At 41.0% G+C, this 26,452-nt stretch overlaps 1 protein-coding gene across 1 annotated transcript in view; it reads left to right on the forward strand.

Annotated features, from left to right (window-relative positions):
• Positions 1–1,012: 1,012 nt before the first annotated feature.
• The window catches only part of LOC118562197 (ALK tyrosine kinase receptor-like), a gene marked incomplete at its 5' end in the record, with an annotated part of 38,706 nt that continues 13,266 nt past the window's right edge, over positions 1,013–26,452 (forward strand). Inside the window, 10 exon segments of the mRNA XM_036134480.1 lie at positions 1,013–1,180; positions 2,020–2,118; positions 9,437–9,592; positions 10,390–10,503; positions 12,746–12,932; positions 14,573–14,663; positions 14,835–14,899; positions 14,978–15,107; positions 16,401–16,498; positions 20,497–20,589. Of these exon segments, the coding sequence (XP_035990373.1) occupies positions 1,013–1,180; positions 2,020–2,118; positions 9,437–9,592; positions 10,390–10,503; positions 12,746–12,932; positions 14,573–14,663; positions 14,835–14,899; positions 14,978–15,107; positions 16,401–16,498; positions 20,497–20,589 (1,201 nt within the window).

The following is a 26,452-nucleotide window of genomic DNA, read 5'->3' on the forward strand; positions in this document are numbered from 1 at the left end:
GAGTTGGTAACTACTTTTCGGAATTTGATTCACTTTAAATTCAGGTAAAATTTTCTGTTCCAGCATAGAAGTATATAACACAATTTTTGCAAAACATGGGATACAGCATTACCTACAGCATTTACTACCGCTACAAATGGGTTGTTGTTTATTTACACAACCTAACTTTTAAAACATTAGCACCAGCTGATAGCTAATCTTAGCTAATGCGCTAATATTAGAATGCTTGCTCACACTGGCATGTTTGCTAGCTATAACTAACTCTAATCTAAAATCTAATGTAAATCCTAATCTAATCTTAAATCTTAATGGCAGCTAGTGAGCCATCATTACTAATTGCGCCAACAGCATGTTAGCTAACAACAACAGCCTTTATATGTTGTTGTTGTTGGCTAATATGCTAATATTGAGGTGCAATTCAACGAGCAGGGTCTCTCAGTGGCTGAGAATGAAAGTCAGACTCTCATTGACCTAATTAATGTTTTTTTGTTTTGTTTTTTACTTTTTTCAGACTGTGATGATTCTGTGAGGTTACTCTTCGCAACTTGTGTGAAAGCACTACAAAGTCCACGGAGAGTTAGAAAATGTAGAAAACATTTAATTAATTTGCAATTATTTATTATTTATTTTGAAAAACAGTTTATCTGACCATGTTTCTCAGTTTCAGACGGCAAACTTGGTTGGAGCTGTCCTTCTTTCAGATCTGAGCTGTGATTCTGTGCTTTCTCCAAGTGTTCCTCATTTGGTCAGGTTAACTTGCCCGTGACCCAGAGTGCACATTTTGACTGCCATTAAACGCAGCCTTCTTTGATTGTAGCTTTTCCTGCTTTCTTCCCAGCCAAAATGAAATTTTAAAATAAATTGAGACAAAGATGGCTTAGTCAGTGCTCTCCAACCCTGGTTTGTGTTCTGAGTGCTGATGGAGGGCTGTCGGTGTAAGTGTGGGATATTTTCAACTTCCAAAGCACTTTGCCTCAGATGACATTAAATGTGCGGCTTTGTTTGTTGACAGGTGGAGGTGGAGGTTGGAATGACAGCACTCCCGTCAGCCAGGGAGGCCGACCGCTGGTGTTGGGAGGCCAGGGAGGGCAGGCCTGTCATAAGTTCTGGCAGACCCGCGGTGGCTTTGGGGGCGGAGGGGGTGGATGTATATCGGGAGGCGGCGGCGGAGGCTACAGAGGTGAGTTCATGAGGATCTGCTAGCTTTACCAAGTTTAATAGTTAAGCTGCTGCAAGCTGTCTGGCAATATCTTGTTTTTATCATTGTTACAATAACCACATTTTTGCACACTTCAACGTTTTGTGTTTATATATATTTTTTTTTTTTAGCTTTACTGCTCCTTGTAGTCTCCTGCATTTTGCATTATTCCTGAAGGCAATCTTTTAAAGTTTTCTAGCAAACAATGATTGAGAATAATTTGCATAAACAGTTGCATTCCTGTCTGAATTAAATGTTAAAGGAAAATTGCAGCTAATCACAAAACTGACTATATTAGTGTTTGAGGCAAACTTTTTATTTAAAGTGTCTTACTTTTACCAACATACTCATTTTTCTATATTCATTTTCTTGTGGCAACAGCACTCAAGGAAAAGATCTGTGTTTTTCAGCTTGATAAACCCTTGTCATTAACAAAACTAACCCCAACCTCAGTCTGTCCCAGTCCTGCAAAGCGCTGTGAAAGTGTGAGTCGTAGGACATTTTGTTCAAACAGTCTTACTTTTAAAGCGGCTCACGTCACGTCACCTCCCACAAGATTTCAGATTGCGACTTCTGCTTATGTGACACTTCAGAGATCCTTTCCATGAGGTTGTCAGATACTGATAAAACCCACCTCAGCCTGTCAGTGGCTTAAAAAAGAGAGTCTGGGTGATTGCAGATGCTGGTTATGTTGCCCTGTCTCAGCATGGATCCAACAGCAGAGCTTTCTGCAAAAAAAAAAAAAAAACTATAAAATAATATATATATATACTTTACTAACTTTACCAACTCTAATTCCTTCTCAATCATGTTTTTTTCAGGAGGGAACACCTCGCTAATTGACAACCCTAAAACCGATGGAGATGACGGTACATCGTTCCTCGGTCCAGATGGAGAGCCATTCCTTTACCCTTTGAAAGGTAACATCATGAAAAAGAAGATGTCTTCATTTAAAACACAGACAAGCTTGTAAATTTCAGCTAATTAGGAAACATTAGGTATATTTGCGGGTTTCATAAGTGGGAGTAAAACCTTTGGCCGAAAATGTTAGAAATTCCTGCTCTCAGACGATTTTCCATCCTAGCAAATAAAAAAAATAACAAAAAAGAAAAAACAGTTTTACTTAGCAGCTGAATATTCTTGCTTGGTTAAACTTTAAAAATTACATTTCAATTCATTTTCACATATCATTTATTCCATTAGTTACAAAAAAATAGTTACATCATCATTTAATTTGCATTAATTAAAACAAATACCTGTGTGAGTCTAATTCTATGAGTCTGACAAATAAAAGTGCATAACAAGCTGTTGCAGCAGGTTAACTGATAGGAAGTATGACACAACGGAAAAATTAGATTGTAAAAATCCGTTCATAGTCAGGTTGGCTGTAGCCAGTCACCTGCATATCTACTTTGGAACAACTATTAACAAAACAAAGCCAAAGTAATATTCCTGAAAGTAGGAAAACCACAACAAAAGAAATGACAGACAATAATGGGCCGTCACTGACTCTGTGTTTGTGAGCAAACTGTAATAAGTCAGCTGAAAAAAAGAAGCCAAACTACAACCATCATTAATACCTAAAAAAAGAAGGAGTCAGTGGGCAACAGACAAGCAGCCATAGAGTGTAGCTGAATCCTGAGCGGCATCAGCAAGGGAACGATGCTGTAATATTTGTTTGGATCCTATTAAACATCTAAATATGAGTGACTGAGGAAAACAAGAAAAATGTGTGACGATCTGGGGCTTCATGTCAGGTAAACGAGCAGAGCAGATGGTGGTCATTATCTCCACAGAAAATGCACAGGTGGACTTTTTTTTCCCCCATCAACCCAAAGTGGGTTTGCTGATGATGAATTTATATTTTCAGGGTTATACTTGCAATGCATTCCGTTACTGAGCAATGAGCATTTCAACTTTTCTTTAAGTAGGTAGACATGGACAGCGAGCACTCCAGATCTCGATCTAACAGGATATATGAGGTGGAGTTAGTTGGAAAATGAACATACCAAGGCTCCATCCTGCACAGCTGCTGGCGATTGCTGTCGGACCCTGATTGATGAAAAATGTTTTTCAAAACTAAATTAGAGGAGGTGCAAGAAAGTTCTGACTGAGTAGGGTTTTAGTTCATAATGCTTTAACGTTTTTCCTCAGCACAGTCATCCTATAACCTTTTCCTCTATTTCCAAGTTTCTTAAAACTTTTGTGTATTGGAACTACAGGTGGTACCTGGGATAAATTTACTGGTACACCGGAAAAAAACAAAAAAACTTTGTATCAGCAATTTACAAACTAAAAGCTCCAAAAATGTTGCGTAAGTGCATTGATCTTTACTTTGATTGTCGTGTCAAAGAAGAATAGCAGCGGAGGTTTTCTGAAAAAATCCCAGAAACTGAACTTGAAAGAAGTGACTGAAGTGCTCACAAACTTTTTTTTGACCACTTAAGTCAAACCATACAACTGGAAATGTAAACCGAGGCTAACTAAACCATCTTCCAGGGGCAAATTGGAAAACCTGTTGGAAATGCTAATTACTGTGCTCAGTGGTAGGCTAATTATGCTTAGCAATACAAGCTAGTAACAGAGTTTTTACATATTTAAGCACTACAGGAACATGTTTCTTAACAAGTTTTTAACTGTCACTGCCCTTATCACACCTTTTCAAACACAAGCTGTCATATTCGACTTGGAGGCCGGACTTCAGATTTACTCTTCCAACTTAAATACTTTTTACTTTATTTTTAATTCTTTGCTTTAGTCCACAATTAAGTTTAAAATTAAGTATTTAATAAATAGAGAGTATGTTTTTTTTTCTTTTTTGTTAATATAGTGGTACTCAGGAACCCTTAGTTTGCACTAAGGACACTACATTTAATACTAGATAAAACCACTAACTGAACATCCTTCAAAAGCAGCAATTCCTTGTTTTGATATTTAAGTTTTCCTTTATAAATTTTGCTTTACTTTATGTAATAGGAGCTTTTTTATATTTAACTTTCCATTTGTATGTAATTGCATCCAATGAAGCTTTCAACGCACTTGGAAGCCACTTTAGTAATATGAGAACATTCAAGCTATGATATCAGAACAGTGGGCCACGGACATTTCAAGTAACGATTACAGCTATTTATTTTCTGGATCAGCAGCTCTTTTGGTAGAAAACATGAATTTATCAGAACTTCTTTCATGTGGAACCTGTGGTCCTCCTCCTGCTCCATGCTGCTCGGGCATTTGAACCTGACAGGCTTTTATGACATAGATGCTGAAAACCTCTCTGCTGGCTAAAAGCTAGTTGACCGTTTAGACATCACCACTCAGCTCCATGGAGGAGCAGAAACAGGAGAAAAACGAAAAATACAGTAAAGTGGTTTTTCAAATAGCCTCCATCTGTCTGAGCTTTCACTGAAGCAATGCAGCTTCACGCAACGACTCGACAACCTTTCCATCCAGAATACCTTTGTGAAATATTTGATGCTGGTTTTTGTTTAATCTGCATGTTTATTCATTGCAGTTATTTTGACAGCAATAAAAACTTTAAAAGCAGCAAAAGAGAAAGCTTACCTTGAATATTTGCAGAAATTTACTAGATTTACTAAGAGGAAACAAAACCCTGAAGTGATGTAAATAAATGTGAGCTGAAAAATGGAGCATTAAAAAGCGAGGAAAAATGGAGCACCGCTGAATAATAGAGAGATTCAATTAATCTGATGCTGACTTGATTAAAACTGTAGGAATTTCATGGAAACAGAGTCATGTTTCATAACAGCCTCTAACGTTCACAGTTAATCATTTACACAGAAAATTGCCATTTATCAATTTAGGGAAGCAGGATGTGGGTGGGAATGACAAAAATGGAAGTGATGAAAATGTTCACAGATTAATAGAATAGATGGGAAGTGTGTGACATGAAGAATAGAAGGATAAATCATTATCTGACTTGATAAACTGGGCCGTTACTTTCTGCTGTCTACCATTCATCATTTGTTGACCTTAACTGACGTTTATCACTTCCAGGAAGGGATTTTTGTCGCTTTTATAGTGAAATGCAGGGAAAGCTGCAGGGTCACTCTGTTCTGTCGGCCCTGTAGCAGATTCTGACTGGAACTGAGGGATTTGTGGAGAATGTTATTCAGCGCGCTCTCTGATTATCTGTAGGAGTGTGTAAAACGGCTTTTAGCAACATAAACTCATGTATGTCTTTAGTAAATAAACTAATGCTCAACTTTAGTCTACAACCTTTGGTCAGGGACGAGATGTCAACCGTTTTCGTTAAAGATGAATGGATATTATTATGTAGATGGTAGATTAGTAGTGTTGAGCCCCTCGTATCTGTGTCAGATACAGTACATATCTCCACACACTACCGATAATCCAATTAATTTTACAGTCAATAATTAAAAAAGGGGGGGGGTTTAGCTTGAACAAAATATGATTTTAGAGCAGCGTGTTGCGTAATGGTAGAGCAGGCATGGGATATTTGGAGGCTTCTAGTTCTCGATGCAGCCATCATCGACATAAAAGCAAAAAGGAGATTCACAAATGCAGATTCCACATACAAAGTCAAGCATATTTATTTTCAAATCTTGAAAATATATTTATAAAGACACGTTTATTTATATAAATGTGTTTATTTATTTGTATGTCACATTTTTATATTTGTATTTTGTACTTGGATATTTATAAATGTATGTATATGTATATATATCCTTTTATATTTATTCAAATCTTTTTCAGACAATCCTCACTCCATAGTTTCTCTGGTCAGATGAGACCAGAATTGAACTTTTTGGCCCACATGCAAAATACTAAGAGGCCATCCATTCACTGAAACAAGGCGGTAACAGCAACATGCTGTGGGGGTGCGTTTCTTCAGCAGGGGCAGGGGAAGCCGGTCACAGTTGACTAATGGAGCTTAAACACAGAACGATCCTGGAAAAAATATGCTAGAGGTTGCAAAAGACTTGAGACTAAGGCAGATGTTCACCTTCCAGTAGTACAAGAACCCTAAAATACAGGAAGGCAATGCAGCTTAAGAGCTTAAAGCAATGCAACGGTTGGTTCTGGGGAATATTGACCGAGGAGAACTGAGTGTGATGCAACCCAATATAGCAAAGTTTGAGGGGGCAGTGTGGCAAAATGGGAAAAGGCTCAAATCATTTTAATACTTTAGCAAGATCAGACACAGACCTTATTGTCATTTATCTGCACATTAACAATGTACATTTGAGCAAATTGTATATTCATATTGTATTTTCTATAAATGCTATGTTTTACAACCTTAGCACAGTCAAACCATTGGTGCCCTCTTTAGGGGGATCAACAACGCCGTCGCACAAGCCCTCATTTGAATGAAACTTATTCTAATGAGCTACCGATATTTTCCGAAAACCTTCATCCTCTTCACTCAACATGGAGGAGCTGACTGTGTCTAAAGATGCACAGCAGAGAGGAGCACATTTACTCATTAGTATGCAGCGAGCAGCTGGATTCAGGACATTTGTATTCTTCCTTGTAAACCTCGCCAGTGTTTCTGGGTTAGATTTATGTATTTGTACTTTCTGGAGATAAGAGAATCATGGGAGAAAATAGATTCTGCAGATGACTGAATTGGCTTTGCTTACTAAATAGCACATGCTTTCCCTGACAATCCATAACGAATTCATGTGAGACTGCTTTGTCCCTGCTCCACGTTGTTTACAATTAAGACGCCTGAATTCCTCGTATCCAAATTGAGAAAATGTGGTTGTAAAATCAGTTTGAAACTCTTTGTGGCAGGAAGCCGTAATCCCAGAGAGGGAAGGAGCTGCCGCAGATAACTATCAGAACAGATTGTGTTTGTGATCCAAACATGAGGGTCAGCGCCGACCATGCAGCAAAACAACCCACTGAGCCGTGCACATCGTGAGCACAAGCTGGACAGGAAAGAATATTAATGAAACTCTTGTTACTTTTAACGTGTCTCTGGTACATTCAGGGCTCCTACATGAATTTAACGTGAATACTTCCAGCTCAAATTTCCAAACAAAGTTAGGAAAACAATCTTTATTAATATATGGGAGATGTTTCTACAGAGGTCAGACTTTAAGTAAGGAAGCGAAGGACAGATGGACCATTTTCTACAAGTGTTACTTTATTTTTAGATTGAAATTAGCAGTAGTAGTAGTAGTAGTTTTATAACTAGTGGCTTTCAGTCACAGACACGTCTCAAATCAATTTATAAGAGTAAACAATCGTTCCTGCTCAGTTAGAAACCACCCTAAATAGTAAAACTTTTATCATATTCAATATTTTATAGGTTTTGGCTATGTTTCTCAAAGGACCTCCGATTTTATATGGGATAGTAAAAACAAAATTAATTTTTAAAAGAATGTAGTAAGAAAAAATTTGCATTTACTCAGAAAACTTTAAAAAAAACTGAAAACCTCTGTTCACCGACTAAGACTCTCATCTTGGCGTCTGACAACAAACTCAGAGTTTGAGTCGCTCACATTAACTATTTTTTTCCTCCCTAATACAATGCCGCACGATTTGAATAATGGATCAGTTCCTGTCTGCAACTTCTACCAGGTCGGCCAAAATTTCATAACATCTTATTCAAGACGCACGCTTGACAGTCAGACTGAGTTACACTTTGTTTTTTTTACTGAGAGGCGGAAGTCAAGGGTGGCTGCTGTTGGTTTGCTCATTAAACTTTAATCGGCGTTGCATAATAGACTGTATGCAGGCTGATTGAGAAGGACCGCTACCATCCAGGACAGCTGGAGGATAATGTCCGGGAAATTACATCAGCGTTTAATTCAACTGTTGCTTATTTCGCTTGCCCAGGTTATTATTTTTTTATTGAAAAGGGAAAATTGACTTTAATCAGCATGTAAAGAAGTTAATCTACAAAACACGTACGTATAATTTTGTTTACCTGATGTAACTCGGTGTCAGAAGTGTTAAATACAAGCAAAAATTTAAGCAGAAAGCAAAAGCACTATTCCACACACGTTTTTTTAATTGTACTTCTTGTACTTTTTCCAAATTAAGGACAGTGTTGTTCCTAAAATGCAGCTATAATGAAACAAAACTACTTCTTCCTTATGATTTAAAGTGCTTTGTTTTATTTATTGTCCGTTTTAAATGTGTGCACAGCGGTGTAGTTTGGTCGCACTGTTGCCTTGCACCAAGAAGGTTATGGGGTCTTTCTGCATGGAGTTTGCACTTTCTCCCTGTGCATGTGTGGGTTCTCTCTGGGTACTCCGGCTTCCTCCCACAGCTGAAAAAGATGGCTGTCAGGATAATTGGTCTCTCCAAAATTGTTTATGAGAGTGTGTGCGTGGTTTGTCTCTCCTGTGTGTGTCTGTGTCTCCCTGTGATGGACTGGAGACCTATAAGGAAAGAGCTTCATGAAAGAAACAGATTATAAAATACAGATATTGAAGCAAATCCAACCAGATTAAAGTTTATCACAGGACAATTACAAGGAGAGTAAAGCTTGTATGGCTTATCTTGGAGTGTTACCGGGAGAAATACCACACACTTAAAATAATTTAGCTGTATGGCTGAGCTGGAGCAGCAACACTAAATAAACAAGTGGTTTGGACAGAGGAGACCAAAGTAATGATTTAGCCTAGATGGCACCGCTCATCACGAAGCACAGAAAATCAGCACAAACATCTAAGTGCCAAGCTCGGTGGTGGAGGGGTGTTGATTTAAGGCTTGTTTTGCAGTCACCAATGCTCTGCAGACTGAAATACAATAGAGCCAAATATGTGGATGTTTGTCTGGCAGCTGGAGCTTGACACAAATTGGGTCATTAAAAGTATTTTATTTGATTGAATTCATTTGTGTAGGCAGAAGTGTTACGTATTAATAAATATCAAACGCTTTACCATTCACAGTCTAAGCTAATTTGCGAAATTTGTCCATATACGGACTCTTGGTTACAAACACAACAGCAAATCTGCAGAATGGCAGAAAGTCTTGACCTCAAAGTGACTGAAATGCTGGAAGGAGTCCGAAAGAAAGCGGTGCATAAGTCTGCGAACCTTTATGATCTGAAGTAACTTTAGTCCAATGACTACAATAAGATTCTATAAGATCTTCTATAAGATTCTATAGTTCTATAAGCTGCAAAATCCCAGAGTGCACTTAATATTTCCTATAAATGGGTTGTATACAGGACTTTTAATTTAAATATTTAGAGGCAGGTCTAATCTGCTGCTCCTTCTCTTTGTTTTTGCGCACCGACAGCCATGGAGGGAGACGGAGAAGTGATCATCAGCCCCGTTCAGAACTGCAGCCACTGCGAAAGCGGCGAATGCCACGAGAGCGAAGACAGCATCATCTGCTACTGCGACGAAGACCTCGTCCTGGCCGCAGACGGAGTGTCCTGCATCAACGCCTCGGGTCAGACTATAACCCAGGATTGCTCCTAATTCTCACCCTTTCACCGAAATAAATGTAGAAATGAGCTTAGCCGCTTTGTTCCTCTAACCGAGTGTGACTCAGAGAACAGATAATGAATTTATCTAAAAATGTAATGAAGCCTAAGGGGGACTGAGATTTAATGATTCTTTGTCTTGGGACCTTTATTCATTTATGATCATTAATGAGTAGTATAACTATTAAAGCGTATTCTGCTGTCACAGAGAAGCCTGTCATTTTTGACATGGCTTACAAAATTAGAGGTTTTACCTAGACTCTGATACTTCTGTGAAGGTGGAATTGGCTCTTCAAATATAATTTGTAAACTCAGTAAAAAAAAAAAATAAGTAAATACATTATAAGGGATGTCAGTCAGAGAATATTGTGCGCGGCTGAGTGTCAGTTTATAATTTAAAGCACAACGTCAGGCCTATTACCAGCACAATAATAGGTCTAAGCATGCCCTGATCTGCAGATCTGTTTGCATTAATGATGTAAGGTCGTTAAAGGGCACGCTCCCACTATGGTCTGTTTCAGTTTACAGATTTATACTTCTGCTCAGACAAGAGTAATTAGGTCAGCCAACCCATTCACCCCCACCCTCACCCCGTCGCCACCAGCACTTTTACATGCACCGGCCGTCACTGCTCCTTGGCTCTGTTGTGTCATCGCTTTCACATCATTAATTAAGCCGGAGATGCGTGGAGCTCGCTGAATGCTAATGCTCCTCTGGGGAGGATTACGGGTGCGTGATGCCGTTGTTTCCTGTCGTTTCTCAGAGGCGACCCTGCTGCCTCCCCAGCCGTCTCTCTCCCACCTGGCCCTGGGGCTGTCTGTGGGCACCTCGGCACTCATCGCCGCCCTGCTGCTGGCTGTTTCTGGAGTCATGATAAGTACGTACCGACAACCCCGAGGCGCTACGGTAACGCTGTCTCTGTTTACCTGCGAGGTTGTAACTCTGATCTGGGAATAAGGTCACGCCCAACTTAGCCGAATTCCAGCTGTAAGACGAAAAATTTAAAGTATTTTTCTGTATTTTATGCCTACGAATGCTGTTCCAACATTTTCAAAGATTTATCTCTTTTTTGGATTTATCTCTGACTGTCAGACGCTTCAATAAATACTTTATTACCACAGATATGGGTACGTTTTACATGAAATGCGGCCATATTGGATTTTTAGGTTGGGCCTTGTGAGAAAACCCTCACATTCCCATTTGTAATTCCAACTTTAAGGAGCCTAAAACAAGACGTAACTATGTGCGCTCCGTACCAGTGCGAATTCCTCAGAAATGCGATCTTAGCTATTTTTCATTTGTTTAGGTTGTTGCATGTACAGCACTATGTAACAGTTTTGAGCGATCGCTCAGTAGCTAGACTTTGTTGTCACCATTTAAAAAGTTCTTGGTCCACAGTTTCCAGACTTCCTCAAAGTTTGACAGACTTTTTCTTTGCACTCTTGACACTAAATCACCATCATCAGTCTAATAGGTCACCATTGCCTCTTCGTGGTTTAACGTACTGGGACCTGTGAATCAATCAGGCTTAAAAAAAAAACTCCTATACTCCGACCACTGTTGGTGTCGTACATGAATATGTGCATTTCCTTTAAATCCGTCCCACCGCTAAACCAGGGTTGGATTTGATCCAGTTTTATGAAGACACAGCTGAGAACGGGCCATTAAAAGCACATCCTACAGTCAATGCTTGGTCTTCCCTCTGCTGTAATTTGATTAACGGTTTGCAGTACGAACAGACTGGTTGCCAACTTTTGATTGGAGCCTGGATTGGAGTGCTAAGGGTGTGCACTCTTTTCCTTCTCTAGGTATGATAGGAACAATAGTCGGTTTCAAAGAAGGGGGAGCTTCTCCATTTCTAAGGACTCAATTAAACATTTTTAGCAACAACAGAGTCAGCGACTCCATGCACAGTAAAACTGTCTGTACCTGGAGTCTTATTATGTTGAGCTTAGTAAATTTCTTTTTTGTGTGTGTGATTTGTGCTGTTAATGTTTTATTGCCATAATTCTTAAGTGTTTGCAAGTATAATATGTTAAACAGGCTCTCCGTTTCTTTATTGTTTATCTGTCTGGTTGCGAGAAAGGTTTCTCTTGAACCTATCCTTAATTTTACTTATCTCATGGAGTCTGCTTTAGTTTCAGGATTCCTTATCTTATATACTGGGCTGCTGACTTGTTGTTTTCTTAGTGTCTAGGCCACTTATTTGAGATGCTTAGTTTTCCTCTCATAATAACTTTGATGAGCATTAGTTTCTTGTGTTTATTCTCTCAGGGGGATGCTTCTATTTGTAGCATCCAAAGTTTTTTCAAGCTTCGAAGTTATGGCAATAACTGGGCAGAGATACAAAAGTGTTTTGATTATTAAATTGTTTTTGTAGACGTTTTTGGCTCAAAATTGCGCATTTTGCCACTGAACCGGTTCCGTCTCGCTACTCTTCCAGATGTTATTGTTGAACACTTCGTGGTTTTAATGAAGTTTTATGCTGGTTGTATAAAAGTCCCTGTTGGTGCCGCCTCCTCCTCCTCCCTCTCAGCCTTCTGCAGGTTTCTGTCGAAGCAAAAAGTGAGCCCTGTGGCCTGGACAGACGACCTTCTGACTGCCTGCTCTAAGGCAATAACAGTCAGACATGTGCAGACATTGTGTCATCCAAGCCCTCTCACACACTCAGACGACCACTTTCAAGTGTCGTGGAGGTGGCGGAAGAGACGGTTCAGTGATGGATAGCTCCATTAAAAACTGTGTTGTCTGGTGTGTGAGAGGTCCAGATCATCACTTTACTAACTCTTTCCATCTTCATGGCGTAAAGAGGTCTTTTTAAGGTGAATATTTAAAAAAAAAAAAAACAGATTCAAATGTTGGGATTAATTGCTGGAGCAGTTTCTGTCATCTGACAGAGAGCGTCTCAATTACTCAGAAACTTAATAATTTAATTTCACAGTTCTTGTTTTTCAAACGTTGGTCTTTAGAGAAATAAAATCTTTTAAAAAAAAGCATTCCAGCCTGTAGCCGCGAGCAACAATTTTCTCCGAGAAGATCGCTTTCACGGTTTTGTTTGCTTTGTAAACTGCGGATACCTCAGCGGGGGGAATCAAACGCTTTCATTTTCCGCCCGACAGTGTACAGGCGTAAACACACGGAGCTGCAGTCCATTCAGCTGGAGTTGCAGAGTCCGGACTGCAAGCTGAGCAAGCTGCGAGCCTCCACCATCATGACCGACTACAACCCAAACTACTGCTTCGCCGGCAAGACGGCCACGGTCAGCGACCTGAAGGAGGTGCCGCGCCGCAACATTTCCCTCACCAGGTAGGAAAATTATTACAAACTGCAATGACTGAGCTACAGATAACAGAGTGTGACCGGGGGATGGGGGAGGGGGAGGGATAGCCGTGTTGGCCTCTTTTAAAATCTAATTTACCAAAGGCTTCCTCTATTAGGGTTTTACCACATGAAGACTCACATGGTGGCGGATCATCCCGGATTGAGATTACCATCTCATGAATGACGCACAATTCTCCACATTATGGCCGTCGCAAGATAAAATCTTCCTGAAAGTCCCTTTAGAAGAAAAAAAATATTTCCACATGTTCAATGAAGAAGTTTTAATGTGTGATCCACATCCTTACCGGTCTGGTCTCTGAACTCTTTATCGAAGACTTTAGGCTGAAGTTCTGCTAAACACCCTCACGGCTGTTTGTACAACGAGTTTGCCTTCATCTCGTTTGATTAACACATGATGTTTGTCTATCTGGTGGTAATGCGTTCTAATAATGGACCTTCTATTAAAACAATGAGTGTTTTAAGTCTCACCGCCCCTCGGTACCACATTAGGAGTTTTATGGTCATGAAATGGACAGACTCATGAATGTTTTAAAGCTTACCTGGGAAAAATCATATACAGTGTTCATGTCAAAGTTCAGTACCACTGAGCTATATAATACACTGGAGTGCTGATTTTGCTGAAAAACTGAAGTCACTGGCGGCCATCTTGCTACTCCCTACTCTCACAGAATCCCACAGGATTCAGTTGCAACAACAAGCAGTTTTCTGGCTGTGTGAAAACGTTTCACAGGTAATTTTATATTCAGTGGATGTACTAACACTATCAACTACTAGGAAATTAGGTGCCGAAATATTTTACATGTTATTCATATTAAATATATATATGTATATATAAGTATGTGTATATGTATATATGTATATATGTATACATATATATATGTTTATGTATATTGTTATTTATATATTAATTTATATAAATGTTATATATATATATATTTAAATAAATAAAATACAAAATATTTCAGCACATGACTTTCTCAGTACTTGATAGTTTTAGAACATAACATAAAAGTATATGGCATTCGACATTTTAAAAGTTTTAAGCCCCCCCTGAACATGAGAAAATCCTCGTTATTCGATGCTGTAGCGCACATATTCTGTAGTTACTAGAGGAAATTAGGGAGTACCAATATGGCGGCTGGTGGCTTCACAGTGACTCGTTCTAACAGCGGGCGATTAGCACTCCAGTGTATTATATAGCTCAGTGGTACTGCCCCATATCTAACCTCTCAGTCATTTTAGCGTCTTTTAAAAGCAATAATTCAGCGGGTGAACAGATGGACAGACGGCTGCATAACATAACTCAGAAGCTCAGCTGCAGCTATGGTCCTTTATTGCTTCACTTCTGTGATCATAGTTCACTTATTTGAATGAGTTAGGGTTTTTAGTTGAGCAGGATTTTTAATTTTTTTTTCAATCAATACGTCCCATCCGGAGCTACACAAGTGAAGGAACAAACTGCTGTTGCTGGTCCAAACCTTAGCTGCACTGACGTTTATCGTAAGCAGTGGTCGGGGTGTTGCTCAGACATCATGATGTTTTCTGTTGATGTCGCCTAGACTGGTGTGAGCATATGTGACAGGACTGTGTGTGTTTCCTTGCAGGGGTCTGGGTCACGGTGCGTTTGGGGAGGTCTACGAAGGCCTGGCTGTGGGGATACCAGGCGAACCGAGTCCGCTGCAGGTGGCCGTAAAGGTCAGTCCAGTCCCACCGACCTGGTGAAACAACAGCAGTTTAAAAGCTCAAACTTAGTTATGATTTATAGAAGTGTAGCTCAGAGGCTGTATCAGAAATGCACCATTAATTATGTCCAATATTTAGTCCTGCACAAAGGCATTCATTGCAGGATAATTTCATTTGTTTCAGACGCTTCCTGAGGTTTGCTCTGAGCAGGATGAGCTGGACTTCCTCATGGAGGCTCTAATCATCAGGTAACTGCGAACACACACAGTCCTCCTCCTCCTGTGCGCGCTGCGAAGGCTCTACTCATCATGTTCTCTGTGTTGCAGTAAATTCAACCACCAGAACATCGTGCGTTGTATCGGCGTGAGTCTGCAGGCCATGCCCCGGTTCATCCTGCTGGAGCTGATGACTGGAGGAGACCTCAAGACTTTCCTGAGAGAGACTAGACCGCGGCTGGTGAGACACACCGCTCTGCCCGACCTAACTTTGTTCCTTCAGTCGGCGACATTAACTTTAAAGTTATAGTAAACTTATCAGACGCCATCGCCTGCTGGAGTTTCCCCAGGGACCCTTTAAACTCGAACAGTTTGGCAGCTAAATGCAGGCAGATGCAAACCGTGTCTCCTGTTTGGAGCTTGCCAGGTGGCCAACAGTTGTAGAAATAAAACGATGTGTTAGAGAGCGGCGTTTAAAGAGGAGAGGCTTTCTGTCCACGTCCTCTGCCTGATGGGTGGAAGCGCATGTCCAGGCATGGGCCAGATACCGATATCAGGGTGTATCCAGGCTTTAAAACGTCTGACTGAAAAATCAGCCTTTATACTGATTGAAGTCCTTTCAGTAAGAAGTGTTGGATCGACAACCCGGTCCGCATGCTGCACATTGCTAGACAGCTGGCTAAAAGAGGGCTACAGTGCATTCCCTTTGCCTTTAAAAAAGCTACATTCGTCGATTTAGAGATATTTGTTTGCTGAAACAAGCAACTTTTAGCAGGCTGTGTGACATGATTAAGCAGCTGACTGCTGGCTCTGCCGGAGCAGAAAGCCCGACTAATTCCTCGTCTATTATCCTCTTATTAGACTGGTGTTAGTCTATAGAGCAGGATTTGGAGTGTTTAATGCAGATTTTATTAGATTAACAGTAAAATAACAACAAAGAAGGTTTCAGGTAACACCATTGCTGTAACACTTTTGTGTCAGAAGCGCTTGGAATGATGGTTGGTTTTCTGTCAAAAATAAAAGCCAACCGGTCATGTTGTTAATTGTTTGTGTGAACACACTGAAACCTCGTCATGTCCTAAAGAAATGGATCCCAAAATTAAAGCTCTTTAGGCTTTAGGATGGCGGCGCTCTGCCTCATGCGGGAGCTCAGTGTAGCGCTGCTTCCCCCTTTTTTGGATGTAGAGGATGCAGCTGATGTGGTCGGAGGCGTCGGACCAGGAATCCTACTGCAAATCAGTGACACGGGGAAACAGAATCGACATTTATTTCAGCTGGGATACTCCGGTCCTTCCCATGTGGGAGTTTGGAGATGCCAACCTGTGGAGGAAAACGGCTTAAAAAAGATGGATTTTTGCTCCTGTTTGCACATATTCATGCACATTTCAAAAGCTTGCTTTCATTTTGTTTTGTGTTTATTGTCCATCTGAATTCTCTGTTCTGGGTGCTGTTTTTTTTTTAGTCAGCCTTTGCTAGATAACCTGAGTAATCCGCCGTCCCTCGGCTTTTTTCTGTCTCTCATCTGATGGTTTAGGACCAGCCGTCCAGTTTGACCATGGTAGACCTTCTCAACGTGGCCAGAGACATCGCCAAGGGCTGCCAGTATCTGGAGGAGAACCAGTTCATACACAGGTACCCGGACCTCGTTTCAGCTGAAGAGAAAAAAACGCAAACAGTGAACTGAATTAGATCATTCTTTACATATAAGCGGTAAAAGGTAGCCCTCGTTCACATGGTCACCTAGACTCAGACTCATAGACTGGATCGGTCCAACAGCAGCATATGGACTCTGCACGCCTGCTGCCTTCGGTCTGATCGCAGAAAGGACAAGCGATGCGTTTAGGATGGGAGCGGCCAGATGGGGCGGCCGGCTTGTGTTTTTACGGTCTGTGTCTGAGCCACAAGTCAGATGAGCAGATCTGCAGTAACTGTGCTTGGTGAAGGATGAGGGGACGCATGTGTGAAATTCTAAAAAAAAAAAAAAATATCCAAGAGCAAAAAAAAAAAGAAAAAAACATCTAAAAAGAGTAAAGGTCAACGCTGGTTCTACATTTGTACTGAGGCAATATAATAGGATCTTCTATTGGACTTTTAAACATTAGCCGCTGACTAATGGGGCCTATTAAAGCCTGTTTGGCCCAGCGTGGCTCAGTAAAGCTACATCAATCCATCTAATGGCTGACTCTTAAAATATTCTGCACAACCCAATCTTCTCCCTTCAAACCTGTATTAAAATTGCCCCGACTGCTGTCCTTGAGGCTAACTCCGGTTTTATGAAGGTGTGTTTACTTGAGGTTGAGTAAAGGGCGCTGAATGAACAGGGCTCGTTTTTCAGGTGGATTAAAGGCTTGAATCATGAGCTGTGTTTCAATTCAGAGGGTTAATGCTGCCGGAGAACAACGTAATCTAGCTTTTATGTTTCTTTTGCTTATTCCTCTGCTAAATCTGCTAAATGACCAGTGGATGTTGTATTTCTGGTGTTATTTCCTTTAACGCTATAGCCCCTGACTCACTGTGGCGAGCGGAAACAAATCTCTGTTGAGGATGTGAAGGTTTAAATGACTCTCAGGTGTGAAAATAGACATTACAACAAATCGTTCTGTAAGAGCTGAAGAGACAAAAAAAAAAATGCATTTTAGATGCACTTCAAATTTACTGTTAAAGTCAGTTTATGTAAGGTTCTGGGCTGTGTGCCCTAGCCCGTCAGAGCTCGGTTTGTGGCAGCAGCTGCTGCATTTTAAAACTCGTCCTTGCCTCGAAGCAACCGATTTCCATGAATTCTCCTCGATCATTATACAAGGACTGCTCCGGTTAAATATAGCCCCTCGATGGCACTGTGGCCCTTTTCAGAGGTGATATATGAAATGTGAATGGGTTCGTCGCTTTGATTGAAGTGACTGCATTCAGTCATTCGCTTTTGGCTTTAAGTTCCCCCTCGACTTCATATAGACATGTCCACAGGGGAAGTGGAGGCTAACAGCAATGCCCACAATGTGAGGTATAGAAGCAGTTTGCTTTTCAACAACATATGTATACTTTAGGAATTTCTTGGACACCTTGTATAAGCCAGCAGTCGATGTTGTATATTAGGCAGAGCTGAAACAAATTTTAGTCAATTCTGGTTTCTCTTGAAGAACCATAATCTATGACCCCTTCTGCTTCATGTGATCATTAAATATTTATATTAAAAACAGAGGCAACACCAGGCTCAAACTCGCTTTAAGATTTAGCGTCTTGCATTAGCGATCTCTGTGTTACCAAAGCTTCGGTCTCCACATGCACGTCCAGGAAAAGGTAGACTAGTTAACTGTGAGATTTCCAAGTAAAAAGCTAAAAACACTCTAGCCTCCATGTTCTCTGCTCCTGTTAGTGATCTCGCAGCCTGAATGAACGGTGGACATGTCATTGAAAATAGTTTAAACGTGTCAAACTCTTCAGTAGCATCTTCCACATCTATGAGCGTTGTGGTGGTGCTTAGTGTCGTAACCCGGCTTAAGGAGCGGGAAAAAGTTGGAGTGGTCAATCAGTGGTCTGGGACGATCAAGTGGAAAAATCTTCTGATTCCCATCAGATTTCTCAGTGTATTTCCTGTAAATAAGACTCGTTTAAAAAAGGTTTGACTGTCCTCGAGTTGGTGAACAACAAAATCTACCACAGAAAGCACAGTATCGCTGGACTATCAGCACACAATGGAGCCAGAATCCTGATGTAAAACACACTTTTTAAACCTTCTGTAATAAAGTGTCTGAGAAATTCAGGTTTGTGTAACTGTAGGAAAGATGTGCGTTTGTGATGCAGTTTTGTCTGATTACAGACATAACGCAGAGATCTGCGGGTGAAATCCAAACTGTGAGGTTCAGCTGTGTTGCTAATCAAATTTTTAGTTTCAGCACCTACTTTAGTCTGAGAGGGCACAGGAAAGAAGGGGCGATAGGACAGGTTGGCTCTGGGACGGGTCACTGGGTGCATGGATGGTTCCTCACTTTGATTTGGAACAGGCTTGGACAAAAGCAACACATCCAAGGTGTGGAGGAGAAATAAAAACAAGACTAAATTGTGCATCACCTTTTCTTAACAATATTAACAGAAATGTCGCGTACGATCCAAGAAAAGACATGCATCCCAACCGAATCTTCAGAAAGCGCCACCAGTCCTCTGGTGGAGTGCAGTCATTTTTTTATTTTGTATTTTGCCAAATTAGACGTGAGTGCGTTGGATCGGAGAATCATCAAGCTGTCATCAGCTCTTTGTGCTCACCCTCATCAATGTAGCAGATGTTGGATAGTTTTCTGGTCTTTTTCTCAGTATTGACAAACGGAATTCAAAGTAAAACATTATTAGTCACAAAACAGATTTAATAGAACCGTAAATGAAATTTTTGAAGTAATCAAGTTCGAATGAAAAGCAGACTGAAGTAAGTAATTTCCCGGCCAGCGTTAGGAGCTCCACCATTGTCTCGTTCTCCTTGAACATGACTGCAGCAGCTTATTCTCCATTTAACGTAGCAAGTGAATGTTTCTAGGATCAGTCCTAAAAGATAAAATGTCAAGGAAAACTATGGAGCCGATGGATTGAGTCGTGGTGAAAGAGGCTTTTGATAAAGATCTCCGACTCTTTTTAGTTACCTGAGAAACGGCAAAATTGAATGTTGCCGTCACGCAGCTTAGTTGTGAATGGCAAAGATCTGTAGGGTGATGAAACAGATGATAGCCCAGTTTATTAACAAGGAGCTGAAAAAAGCAAATTCATGTCTTTGAATCGCTTCTCGATTCCAGATGATTTAGAAGTAGTTTTGAGGCGCCGTAAATTGAATAGTTTGAAACCTCTCTGACACACTGGAGTGGGAGACCCTCTGTTTTAAATCTGCTTAAGTCGGGCTGAACCAGAACTTCATCCTCGTCGGGTCGTTTCTTATCTAATTGAACCGGACCGCGGAGGCCAGACGTCAAAACGTTGTTCCTTTGCTGCCGTGGCGTCCATCGCCAAGAGTTATCCCGCTTCCTCCTCTTCCTCGTCTCGTGATCCGCTTTGAGCTCCGTGTCACACGAGGTCGCCATGGTTACTTGTTTTTCTGCATGCTCGCTGCATCACTCCTTAAAACTTAAAGACGGTTGGGTGCCTGGAGGAGTAAACTGCAGCGTGTGTGTGTGTGTGTGTGCGTGTGTGTGTGTGTGTGTGTGTGTGTGTGTGTGTGTGTGTGTGTGTGTGTGTGTGTGTGTGTGCTCTGCATATATTCTCCCTAAAGATTCAATCTGTGCCGTGCAAATATGAGATTCCCTCTCTAAGCCGCTCTCCCTGCGTGACTCTGCAGCATTTATATCCAGAAGCGGCAAAAATGCCGGCGAGCCCAGGGCGAGACTAAAGTTCAGATCCAACAGGGGAGTGACTGTGGGCGTTTCGTACACCGAGCTCTTTTATAAATACAACCGCATGGAGAAAAAAAAAACAAAACAACCCGCTAAACTACAGAAGAGATGAGGCACAAGTCAAGCTGTGCAGATGCTCAGCGTGACTCTCTCCTCTGCGCGCTGCCTCCTCACTTATTCAAATGCTCCATCCAGTAATGTGGGCGCACACAGTCATCTCATAATGTTTGTCGTTTTTTTATATTTATTTTTTTCTGCTTTTAGGGACATCGCAGCTCGGAACTGCCTGTTGACCTGCAAAGGCACGGGCCGCGTGGCCAAGATCGGAGACTTTGGGATGGCTCGGGACATTTACAGGTACATTTCCCAGCGCTGGTGTTCACAGCAGAGCAAATAAATAATATTGTTTTTTTTTTTCTCTCTCGGGCTAACTGAGAATTTCCTAGACAGCTGGGAAAATAAGCATTGACCACATGAACATTTTTCTCAGTAAATAGGTTTCTGATGAAATCCACACCAGTTGTGATCCTGAAATGAAATCCGAGCAAATCATGCCGTACTTTAAAGTTGTGTGAGCACGCTCGCTGAAGTGTGACACTTAGTAGAAAATCATTTATGGGTAATGACAGCTTCTGCGTGGAGAAACCAGTCGTGTTAGTCAGGTGTGATTTTAAACCATTCTTTTAAAGAATAATCGACCCATTTCATCCTCAAGATTGTCTCAGTACATTTCTGCAGTCATCCTGCTGTCCGGATGAAGTCCGTCACCATATTTGTTTTTATTTATTTGTGTGCGGGGGTGATTTTGGGTTATTGGCAACATCAGGTGTGAATCTCATGTCAATATTCCTATTAGAAACGTACCTGGTGAGAAAAACATTGCTGTTCCCTCTGCTGTAGCTGGTGAAGCCGCTGAATCTTAGCCAGCCAGATTCACCTGAAATAAGAGCCTGTCTGAGGAGCAAAGCAGCGTTTACGATCGGCGCTGGACGCGAGGAAAGAGTTCAAAACCCCCAGAGAAACTTCACTTTAAGCGGAACCTAAATCACTCGCTGCCGTTTCCGTTCACATTGTGCTAACCTCTCAGTCTTCAGTGGATTCATGCTGTTCATGTTGTGGAGGAAAGGCCAGAAACCTGTCTGCGTCGTGGGTTTTTATGGCATCAGCCTCTCTGGATGAGCTCAGTCCAGCTCTAACAGGCCTAATTTAAACACACGATATTGATAAATAAAGTCATTAACTTTCTTGACTTTTCTGGTGAGAGCGACAGTTCTTCAGGCTTCTTCGAGATTTTTAAAGGTTTTACTTTCTCCTGCAAATGTTTCCATTTCTAAAGTCCACTTGTACATTCTTGTGTCAAATATAAAAGAGATATTAGGAAATAAATATCACATTTCAGTAGTTCAGATTTTTTATGTAGTAGATAATGGAAATAGGATTAAGGTTTTAACTTTTGCTTCCATATTTAACTAGACCTAAAACATAAAAAAACCCGCTGACAGCTAATCTTGGTCCCTTCGCTGCCCTGTTTCACAGAAATGTTTGTGTTTCCCTTCAGCCACTAAACACCAGCAACACTTGATCCAGTAAAAAAAGGGGCAATGAGACCCTGCTAAGTTGTAAAAGTGCAGGCACAACGCTGCTTCATTAATTGAGATAAGAACTAGTTTTAATTGGACCTTTTGGCACACAAAAAAATTCTGATTTAATTGGATCCAGACAAATGTTGCAGCTGACAGAATGATGTGTATAAAATAACATATCTGCACCCACTCAGTGGTCTGCAAGGAACTAATGGGCTGAAAATTTGTCACATTTTAACACTATTTAATGTGTTTGTAAAGGTTTGGAAGGTTACTAGTTTAAAAACCCGCAGCAAATGAACATCATCTGGGGAAGTTTTTAACCTGTGCTAAACACTTCAAAACACTCATTACTTGAAAAATGTTAAGAGTTCAACTCTGTTGTTCATCACGCTGCTTTACTGATCATTTATTCTACATCAGCTCCTCCGTAGTCTAGCGCGGTCTGATTATTCTGAAAATTGTAGCAAACACAATTTCACAGGATGAAGTTTAGATGAATCCAGCAGGGAGCGCTGCCAAGCCTCTCATCGTCTCACAGATCAGAGCAGAGGGGATCTGTCGGAGCGTCTCGCTGCATCAACGTCGCGTTTCTCTCAGGGAAAGCTGCGGCGCTTGTGACCCGGAGGAACCGCGCTAGGACAGCTTGACGTGATTGCTGATGTCGGGTCCAGGTTCAGGTCCCTCCCCGCCCGGTGACATGGTGCCGGGGGTTTATGATGCTGCTATGTGCCAAGAGACATGGGAGGCTTTTTTTTCTGAGGTGATCTCTGGGGACAGGTAGCGCAGTGAGGGACGAGGACGCGGCTAAATGCCAGATTTTTGGATTCTGATGCCAGAGCCACAGGCAGAGCGGTAGTGGATGATAAACAGTTGAGGTCACAGCAAAAAGAAAGTACAGTTTGTCTTTTTCCAGTTTTACGCCTTTATGTATCAGGAGTAAATAGAAACAATCATTTAAATCTGAGCCAAACTGGCATTTCTTAATTCAATTCAATTCAATTCAATTTTATTTATATAGCGCCAAATCATGAAACATGTCATCTTAAGGCACTTTACAAAATCAAGTTCAATCATATTATACAGATTGGGTCAGATTATACAGATTGGTCAAAAATGTCCTATATAAGGAAACCAGTTGATTGCATCAAAGTCCCGACAAGCAGCATTCACTCCTGGAGAACCGTAGAGCCACAGGGAGAGTCATCTGCATTGTACATGGCTTTGCTGCAATCCCTCATACTGAGCAAGCATGAAGCGACAGTGGGAAGAAAAACCTCCAGCAGAACCAGGCTCAGTATGAACGGTCATCTGCCTCGACCGACTGGGGTTACAGAAGACAGAACAGAGACACAACAAGAGAGACAAAAAAGCACAGAAGCACACATTGATCTAGTAATCTGTTCTACATTAGATGGTAATAGCGGGTGAGCCGTCTTCTCTGGATGATGTCACAGTTAACAGAACGCCAGAACAGGTGTACCTACTATGAAGAAAAAGAGAGAGAGCAAAAAGTTAAAAGCTGAAATGACGACAGTCATTTCAATGTAATACAATGCAAAACTGGAGAACAGTAGACTGAAGAACAGTAGAAATCAGTAGAGTGAGAAAATTAGACCCTGATGTCCTCCAGCAGTCCTCCTATCACAGCACAACTATAGAGATAGCTCAGGGTATGAGCCACTCTAACTATAAGCTTTGTCAAAAAGGAAAGTTTTAAGATTAGTCTTAAAAGTAGACAGGGTGTCTGCCTCACGGACCAAAACTGGGAGTTGGTTCCACAGGAGAGGAGCCTGATAGCTAAAGGATCTGCCTCCCATTCTACTTTTAGAGACTCTAGGAACCAGCAGCAGACCTGCTGTCTGACAGTGAAGTGCTCTGTTAGGAATATGTTGGGTAATCAGAGCTCTGATATATGATGGAGCTTGATTATTAAGGGCTTTATACGTTAGAAGGAGAATTTTAAATTCTATTCTTGATTTAACAGGAAGCCAATGAAGGGAAGCTAAAATTGGAGAAATATGATCCCTCTTGTTGATTTTCATCAGAACTCTTGCCGCAGCATTTTGGATCAGCTTTCTTAGCAAAGATCGACAAGCTGTGTGTCTTCCATTAGATTTAATCAGGAGAATAACGTTGAGGTTGTGTTATTTAAATGCACGTGATCGACCTATGTCACGCATTTCAAACTCATTTCTATATGGGGCCACTTTGGCATCAGGAAGTCATTAAAAGGGCCGGTTGCACCTGTATGGATGATACATTTGATTTCATAATTTCATTCCAGTTCACGTAAAAATGTTAAATATTTCACAGTAACATAAAAGTAGTGCCTTAGGCCCAGTTTATACAGTTTATCTGCAAAAAAAAAGAGTTGATATTGGGGTGAGTTACACTTTAAACTCGTCATTCTGCATCACTTTTTCTCTTTTTGGACAATTCTGGGTAGATTTAATGTGTTGTGAAAAAAACAGTGGTAGGATGCTGTTACTACGCAGTAAAACAAATTCAACATTTGCAAATGAAGGCACTCTTTTAGCCACGTTATACACTTTAAAAGGATATATGCCTCTACTTTATGACACGATGCGTCTTTTTTGGCCCTTGAGGGCCGGATAAATTGCCTTGACGGGCCAGATTCGGCCCACGGGCCTTGAGTTTGACACGTGTGACCTATGTGATCTAGATACGGTATCTATTTAAAAAGTCTACACACCGTTGTTAAAAGGCTGGAGTTTATCCCAAAAAAATAGAAAAAGAGAGTTCAGGATAAGTAACTTCATCCTTATTGTGACATGTGACAACTGAAGAAGGCACTGGAATCCTTTATTGGAAAAAAAACAATTAAAAAACAATAAATGTTGTATCACTTTTGTATCAATGTTGTATCAGTTTGCACACCCTTAAACCAATACTTGGTTGATGTCATCACAGCTCTTAGTTTTTTGGGTAGATGTCTACCAGGTCGCTGCACCTTTACGTGCTAACATTTACCCACTCTCTGTCAGGAAGGGAGGACACGTCCTGTCCACAGCCTTTCTGCGAGATGCAGTTCTGGACTCTCCTAAAACTGACATGTTGTTCTGGTGAAGCCGTTATTGTGGATGTTTGCTGTGATGCTGAAAACTTAAATCTCTCCAGATGCTGTTTTCCAGCAGAGACCTGAAGGTTTTGGGCTCAAACTGACTGGTATCTGGTACAGTTCTTTAAAGAAATGTAATGTTTTGCTGTGGGTATGCTTTTGTTTTATCTTTTGGATTTGCGGTCCAAAGGTTCTCCTTGATGATTTGGGGAGATTTTAACCAGGACCCAAGAACCCGAAACACCTCATGCCAACTGTCTGGCACGGTGGTGGCAGGATGATGATGTGGGCTTCTTTTGCAGTCGCAGAACCTGAGCACCTTACGTTATTTCACTACTTCCATTCGTCAGGTGGTCTCACATTTGAGTCAGAAACCTTTTGAACGCTGAGGAGTTTAAGATCATTGACTCCCACATTTGCAACAGGGTTGGCTTTCCTGCTGACGAGCCTGGAGGTGTATATCAGGTAGAGTATTATCTGTCTGGGGGCAGACGCGCTGTAAAAGCAGACTAAAGACGACTAGCTATCGTCTCGTCCCACCCCTGCCTTTACCTCCCACTGTTGCTTTTTAAAACCTAATTCGTCTTTATCCCCCAGCTTCAGACTTACAGAAACACACGAGTATAAAAACGCTTTAGGTTTCCTGAGACTTTTATTTAATCCTCTCTAATCTGCTGCTCCCTTTTCAGTCTGTTGATAACAACCAGGCTCAAAAACTCACAAAAAAAAAAAAAAGCTTTTTATGAAAATATTTACCTTTTCTCTCCAACAGAGCAATAAGCTGCAGGACAAAAAAAATATGTTTCGATCAATGTTTAGCAGCAATCTCGTAATCTTCATTCTTCTTAAAATAAGCCACAAGAAGCCGCAGCAGCACTTTGGAGTAACTGCATCTGTTTTAGTGAAGCTTCTTTATTTCTTTATTTATTTTGAGGACGGACTCATAAATGAGAGGAATACTAATAAACAGGAAGCTAAGATGGCAGCAGCACCCTGTCCTGTAATTGTGGGTCTAAAGATGTTGCCAGGAACCATTTCCCGTCCCTCCCAGGTCATTTTACTTTAAGTGAAAGATTAAGGAGCTCGGTGAATAAGTGCCCTGCAGGAGCTTTCAGACGATCCGTCAAGCAAACAGAATCTGTTAGGGATTGTTTTCTCCGCTTCAGTTGATGGGTCATTTTCCTCCGCCAATAGTACAAGTATGCGTTTCCCTTTTGACTATATTAGCAGACTGCATGCCATCCATATTCATTTCTGCTCGCTGATCCCCTGAAGAGCCACAGCTGCAGCGCTGAGTTAAAGGAAATTAGCATTCTGCCTTTAAATTTTGAAGAAATCCGGTTAATTCGTAATTTAATAAACCTAAGTCACAGCGACTGTGGACTAAAAGCAGGTTGGATGCAAATGAACCTGTTTTTTATTTAATTTTCCGAAGCTGTGGCTCAGCTGCAGATTGGATGTACTGCATGAATACTGCATGTCTTATTAGGCCCGTCCAAACATTGTGTTTAATATTTGGATTTAATTATCAATGTCCCATTCAACACGTCCAGTC

The sequence above is a fragment of the Fundulus heteroclitus genome, unplaced genomic scaffold (genome assembly GCF_011125445.2).
Source record: "Fundulus heteroclitus isolate FHET01 unplaced genomic scaffold, MU-UCD_Fhet_4.1 scaffold_824, whole genome shotgun sequence".
NCBI classification, from domain to species: domain Eukaryota; kingdom Metazoa; phylum Chordata; class Actinopteri; order Cyprinodontiformes; family Fundulidae; genus Fundulus; species Fundulus heteroclitus.